Consider the following 6,498-nt stretch of genomic DNA (forward strand, 5'->3'; position numbering starts at 1 on the left):
TTTTTTTTTTTTTTTTTTTTTCCCAAGGAGTGGTTTTTCCCTCCCTGGAGCTACACGAGGCCTTTCCCAGGGTGCCCTGGCTGCCCGCGTGCCCCCGTGGTGTCAGGGTCCTCCCGGCACGTGCCACCTCTTGGCACCACAAGCACGTAAAAGCCACCTGGGGAAGGCTCCAGCTGGGCTTCGTGCAGGTGCCGGCGCGCTGGGTATCTACATGAAAGGGATCACATCCTGAGCCTTGGCAGAAACCCCTAAAACAACAACAACAAAAACCTGCAGAAAAAAAAAAAAAACACCACCCCAAGCCTTGAACCAAGGAACGGCAGTGATAAAGAGCTTTTATATTCCTGGGGGCTGGCCTATCAGCTTTTATTGCCCCTTTTTTTTTTTTTTAAGCAATGCAAATCCAATCCATTTTTTAGAGCCTCCCATCCACTGCCTCTTCACACCGGTGCAGGGGAGGGTGCCAGCCTTCCAGCAGGACACGCAGGGTGCTCCATCCCTGCACCGGGACCCCTCAGAAGCAGCTGCAGCCCCTCTGCAGGACGCTGCCTGCCCTGCTCATGGCCGCTGTGGAGCGTGGTCCCCCGCTGGTGAAGGAGGTGCTGGACATGGACATCCAGTCCAGGCCCTTGCAGCCCCACTGGTACGAGCGCTACGTGCAGCCCTGCGTGGCTGAGCTGCTGGGCAGCACGCTCTTCATCTTCATCGGCTGCCTCTCGGTGGTGGAGGACACGGGGGGCACGGGGAGGCTGCAGCCCGCCCTGACGCACGGGCTGGCCCTGGGGCTCACCGTCGCCGTCCTGGGAGACATCAGGTAAGGGGGGGTTCGGCCCTGGGGGCTGTGCCTGCTCCCTCTGCACCCCCCTGCCACGGTTTCCATGCGTGGGCAGGAGGAGATGCTCGTGTCTCGCCACACGCTGCCTTTAGGATCTTTCCTCCCCAAATATTAGTGGCTGCAGCAGCTCCACGCTGCCATCGAGCCTCTGGGCTAACAGCGCGGCTGCTTTGGTGGTGGGCGTCCGTGCCACCTTGGGCCTGGGGGAGCTCGCTTGGCTGTTGAGTGTAACTTTTTAATTTTTAGCCCCTTTTAATAAAAATGGGCAAAACTGAAGTCAGCTTTTCCTTCAGAAAGCTGAGGTGTTTCCTTCTAAAAGGATGTCAGAACAAAACATTCTGACCCGAGCATGCTACTCCCCTGTGTATTTTCAGGTGAAAAACTTGGATTCCATTTACAAATGGTTTCAGTGACTCAAAAGCAGCATTTAGACAAACCTGCTTGTTGTTTGATGCTAAGATGTAGATTTACCCTGAAGGAAGATGAAACAGTCCCTGTGAGGTTTCATTCCCTTCCCTCCCGTCAGCTCCGCGCAGCCCAGGGACGGGGTGGCTCCGGGCTGTCCCCCCCAACGCGCCGGGCTGGGACACGCACCCCGCTCAGCCGAGCTCGCGTGTGAGCCCGGAGCAACCTGTCTGATAGTTTATCAGTACCGGATAGGAGGGGTGGTGCTGTGGGGTGAGGTTTGAGCAGCTGGGACCCACAGATCAGGGCGCACGGGCTGGCAGCGCCTTTACACCCCGAACCCTCTGCGCAGTGAAGCCCGGGGTGAGGGGAGCAGCGTGGTGGGGCTTTGTGAGGAGGGGCTGCAGAAGCACCTCCGGGGTCCCCCGTTAGCTCTGAAGCCCGGAGCCAGCTCGGGGTCCTGCGCAGGGAGATGTTTTAGCCTGAAGTCAGGTTTTAGAGATTTGTGTCTGGAGAGGAGCCTGGCTCGGGATGCTCGCGGGCAGGGGGGCGGGTGCTCTCGCCACGGTTTATTTGCAGACACGTCCTCCTTGAGCACCCGGGCGCCCACCCATCCCGGGGGTCTTTGCAGCCACAGCCCTGCCCGGCCGAGGCGCTTGGTAGCCTCAACAGCACTTCTTGCTCTGCTGTGATGGGTCTTTAATTACAGGGGGAGAAGAAGATGTGATTATAGTTCCTAGACACTCTGACTCATCGGCTTCACCAGCAATTATTATTAGGGCTGATTGGTTATGAAACTTGTTCATTAACACGTGGCTCGTGGTAATCTGTTTTAATTAGAAGGTACCTGAGTCTGTCTTGCATGTGGCCTTCGAGATGAATGATTTGGGTCTCGTATCGAGGTGATCGCTGGCTCCTGCTGACCCTTCCTGGGGCCGTGGAGGGCAGCACGCAGGGACGTGGAGAGACCGACCTGCCTGCCCTTGCCCTTACATGGAGTGGGGGCAGATAAACCCCGAAAATCCTGGCAGAGGCCTCAGCCCTGCCTGACAGCACTTGTCCCCTTCCCTGCCGCCCGGGGACGCACGTCCCACCAGGCTGGGTCCCAGCTCCATCACTGCTGTGGTGTAACCCCCCCTGCACCGGGGCTTCGGTGCCCACCGCACAGCCAGGGGACACCCCCTGTCCCTGCTCCTTCCCTGGAAACGCCTGGGGGGTCTCTGGAGTGGAGCCCCCCCGGGGGTGAACCCCGCACTGACGCTTCTCTCTCCTTTGCAGCGGAGGCCACTTGAACCCCGCCGTGTCCGTGGCCATGTGGCTGGTCGGCGGGCTGAACATCACCATGCTCATCCCTTACTGGCTCTGCCAGCTCTGCGGGGGGGTGCTGGGAGCCGGCCTGGCCAAGGTACAGACCCCCGGGGAGTCTCTTTAGCCAGGGCTAATGCTGTGCCCAGCCCCGGGGTCCCCAGCGGCAGCGATGGGGAGGGCGAGGGGGACTCGGTGCGTTGGTTCTGCCTGTCCCTAGGAGCCCTGATGTCTCGGGAGGTGACGGGGCTGTGGGGCTGGCCTGGCACAGCTCGCCCCCCGCGCAGGCCCGGGTCAGGCGTGGGGATGCCGCCTCTGCACGGCGCGCTGGGGCCCGGCTGATTCATCCTCAAGGGCAGCTGCTCTCCAGAGCCTGCCGTGGCGGGCTGATCAGGCCCCGAAGGATGCTCGGGACCCCGCAGCTCTGGCCCTTTTCACACGCGGCGTTTCCCTCCGCTCCTCAGGGCGCTGTGCCGGGCGGTGGATTTGCGTTGGGTGCTGCCCGTTGCCGTTGGCCCCCTCAACCCTCCCTGGGCAGCTGGGTGAGGCTCATCCCGGGAGAGCCCTGCCTGGCTCATTATCTCCGGTGATGCTAAGAGCCTTCGCTAATGAGTTTATATTTGCCAGGCGCTTAGGCTGGCTTTCAGGAGGAAAGCGCTGAGATTAGCTCCTCTTTAACCTGATACTACGCTCGCCCACGCTCTCCTGAGGGTGAGCACATATGCCCGCTAAAGGCCACAATATGGAGCGTGTTGGGCACAAACCGGGCGTCCCCCCGTGCAGGCCGTGGCGCCGAGCGAGCGCTACGTCAACGCCAGCGGAGGAGCCTTCAGCAGCGTCACGGCCGACGAGCAGATCCCCGCCGTCCTCGGGGGCGAGATCGCCATGACCGCCTTCCTCATCCTCGTGGCCTGCATGGGCGCCGTCAACGGGAGAACCAAGACCCCGCTGGCCCCTTTCTGCATCGGCTTCGCGGTCACGGTCAACATCCTGGCAGGGTGAGCGCACGAGTCCTCTCCCCGGGCAGGGGTCAGGACGGGACCGCGGGCTGCGGGGAGGGTGCTGAGCAGAGCCCGGGGGGCGGCCCCAAGCACCCAACATCGGTCAGGGTCCCCCCGCTCCCCAGGAGCGCCCGTGCCCAGGGAGGGAGGGAGGGAGGGATGCGGCAGGACCTGCCGGCCTGAAACTGAGGAAGCCGAGCACACCACGGGGGTGGCGGATGGGCCCGCTGGCCCCTCAGCTATTTCTGGGGAGAGCCGCGGGGCACAGCCCGGCCGGGCACGGGACAGGCCGTGGCCCTGGAGCCGGGGCAGCCTCGCCGCGGGCTGATAAAACCCAGGGGCCGTGTTTGCCGTAGGAAGCCCTGAGCAAACAGGGGGTTTGTTGTCCCGGAGCCCGCGTGTCCCCGCGGAAGCGCTGCCGGGCCCAGCAGCGAGCGCCCTGGGCCTCGTGCCATCGCCACCCGAACTGAGCGCGCGCGGTTATGAATGTTAATGTTGTTTAGTTAAGGCAGTGCCCCCTCTAGCGGGATCCCCGGCTCTTATTTAAACACCGCACGAGCCTCCTGTGCAAATATTTATCTGTTGCAGTTTTCTTTAATCTGTAAACGCTGTTGTCGCTCCTGCCCCGCTCCGCTGCCTGCGCGCGGCATGGAGCTTTTCCTCTTTAAAATCCCGGCTCCCGGGAAGCCCCAAAATAGACTCGGCACTCGTGTTTCTGCCCCACGCGCCGGGTTTTCCTCGAGGGCTCACAAAGCGAAAGGCTGATGCCCGCTGACAAGTGGCCACCGCAACCTGCTGACCACCCCGAGCAGAGCCAGACCCCCAGAAAGGCGCCCGGGGGGGTACGGTGGTGCCCAGCGCCCCCACCCAGCCCGTGCATCGCCCTGTCCCAGCAGCGACGGGGACGGAGCTGCTCTCCTGTCCCGCAGGGCTGATGCGGCCGCTTGGTTTTTCTTTCAGCGGTGCCGTGTCCGGAGCCTGCATGAATCCTGCCAGAGCCTTCGGGCCAGCGCTGGTAGCAAACTACTGGGACTATCACTGGGTTTACTGGGTAGGGCCCATGGTCGCTGCCCTCCTTGTCAGCGTGCTGGTGAGGTACGTGATGCCGCTGCGGTGAGGAGAGCGGAGCCATGCAGGCTGACAGCCCCCTTCCCACCCCTGCCTCCCCGGGGCTCTGCCCCGCTGCTTCCCAGCTCCCCGGGCCAAGGCTGCGAGCAGCCGCTTTCCCAGGAGAGATCCAAGGGCTGAAGGCTCCTTCCCCTTCTTCCCGTGACGGGGCAGCAGCAAAGATCCAACCCGCGCCCAAACCCGCATGTTTGCTCCATCCGCGTCTTCCCGCGGGGTGAGCCCGGGCTGGGGCTGTTGCTGTGTTTCTGTTGCAGCCTTGCAACAGCTCAACCGCTTCACCCCGAGTTTTCTTTCTCTTTTCACCTCCCCAAAGGCTCCTGCTCGGTGACCGGACCACCCGCCTGTTCCTGAAGTGATGCCGGGCGAGGGGCATCCTCAGCAGCTCGGCACAGCCCCTGCTCCTCGCCATCCCACCTCCCCCCTGCGCCTCCCCGGCGGCCCCCGCGCCGGAGATGCTTCGCTTGAGGCTCTGGGGAGGATGAAAAGCAGCCCAGGAGCATCTCCAGCTCCGCGGGGCAGGGGGTGAGAGCTGCCCGTGCCCCCCGTGCCCCGCGGGGAGCTTGCCCTGCCCCTGGGAAGGTGGCGAGAAGCCGAGTCAAGCGGCCGTGCCCGGAGCCCACGTGCCACTGCCCGCCAGCGCTGGCACTAATCTCTTTCTAACTTCTTCCTGGCACTATTAATTCCAAGGCAGGTGGCTCCCACTGCTCTGGCACGCGTGTGGCGGTGGGTGCTGCGAGCCCCCGGGCCCTGCCCCACGCCAGCTCCTGCGTTTTGTCTCCCATTCGAGCATCTCTCCTCTGCCTCCGCCAGCTCCCTGCTCAGCTCCCAGCCCGTGGGCCTGGCAGGATCCTCCCTGCAGGACCCGTGCCCCAGCTTGGGCCGTGGGCCGGTTCCTCTCCCTCGCACAGGTCCAGGGTGATGCCAACCGGCTCTTGCCCACGGTCTGATGCCCAGGAGGGTGACGGGAGGAGCACTGGGGGCCATCCCATTTCTGGCTCTTCTGACCGAGAGCTTGGGGTGGGTCTGTCCCTCGCCAGGGGCTGGGGGGCGAGGGGAGGGGGCTGCGGTGACAGAGGGAGATGCTGCTGCTGTACGCGGGAGGAGGGGGATGGAGCTGCGTGGGCAGGGGCAGAGCAGCCAGCGCAGCAGCTCTGCGTCAGCCGGGCACCCGGCCCCTCCGGCAGCTCGGCCCTGACTCATCCTGCGGCCTCCCCAGCCCCCCCTGGGCGGGGAGAATCCATAGGGCCCCTGTCCCCGCTGCTCTGGGGGCTCGTTGGCTGGTAAATCGGCCCACGGGCGTCATCGCCGTGCTCCCAGCCCCAGCAGGGGTTACCTGGGTTGAGTCACTCTGAATTTTGCAAACTTTGAGCTTGGGAAATGTCTGTTGCTTTCTCAGCCCCCACAAACGGGGCTCTGGGGGGACCCTGGGGAAGGGGCTGTGCTGGGAGAGCTGTGCCCCACTCCCCGGGGGCTGCCTGCCCTGCCCAGCCCCACGCCCAGCGCTCCAGTCCGGGACTGGGAAGGGCTGGGGAGTGGGAAAGAGCCAGGTGGCTGCACCAGGAGCCATCCCATCCTCCCAGGGCCGGGCTGCAGCCGTTCCCCCTCTCCCACTGCCAGTGGGGCCAGAGGCAGCCCCCGGGCACAGCCGATGCTCCGTCCCGCGCTGCCCCAGCTTTTGGGGGGGCAGAGGGGCCACTCCCAGCTTGCTGCTGTCCCCGTGGGGCTGACAGAGCCCCGCACCACGTCCCCTCTCTGTTTTCAGCTTGCTTTCTATTTTCCCAGCCCAGGAGGTGACCCCACACACGTGTACAAAGACGTGGCGGG

At 63.9% G+C, this 6,498-nt stretch overlaps 1 protein-coding gene across 1 annotated transcript; it reads left to right on the plus strand.

Annotated features, from left to right (window-relative positions):
* The first annotated feature begins 560 nt into the window (after positions 1–560).
* AQP8 (aquaporin 8) lies at positions 561–5,559 on the plus strand. The gene is made up of 5 exons (XM_026859361.1): positions 561–814; positions 2,519–2,645; positions 3,329–3,543; positions 4,507–4,641; positions 4,988–5,559. The coding sequence occupies exons 1-5, from the start codon at positions 561–563 to the stop codon at positions 5,028–5,030; spliced, it is 774 nt and encodes a 257-aa protein (XP_026715162.1). The 3' UTR covers positions 5,031–5,559.
* The last annotated feature ends 939 nt before the right edge of the window (positions 5,560–6,498 follow it).

This window comes from Athene cunicularia, assembly GCF_003259725.1.
Source record: "Athene cunicularia isolate RWA chromosome 14 unlocalized genomic scaffold, athCun1 chr14_part2, whole genome shotgun sequence".
Classification (NCBI taxonomy): domain Eukaryota; kingdom Metazoa; phylum Chordata; class Aves; order Strigiformes; family Strigidae; genus Athene; species Athene cunicularia.

Coding starts and splice junctions, on each gene's coding strand:
- AQP8 (XM_026859361.1), top strand. CDS start 561: ATGGCCGCTGTGGAGCGTGGTCCCCCGCTGGTGAAGGAGGTGCTGGAC. Junction 2,646..3,328: donor TGGGAGCCGGCCTGGCCAAG/GTACAGACCCCC, acceptor CCCCCCGTGCAG/GCCGTGGCGCCGAGCGAGCG. Junction 3,544..4,506: donor ACGGTCAACATCCTGGCAGG/GTGAGCGCACGA, acceptor TTTTTCTTTCAG/CGGTGCCGTGTCCGGAGCCT.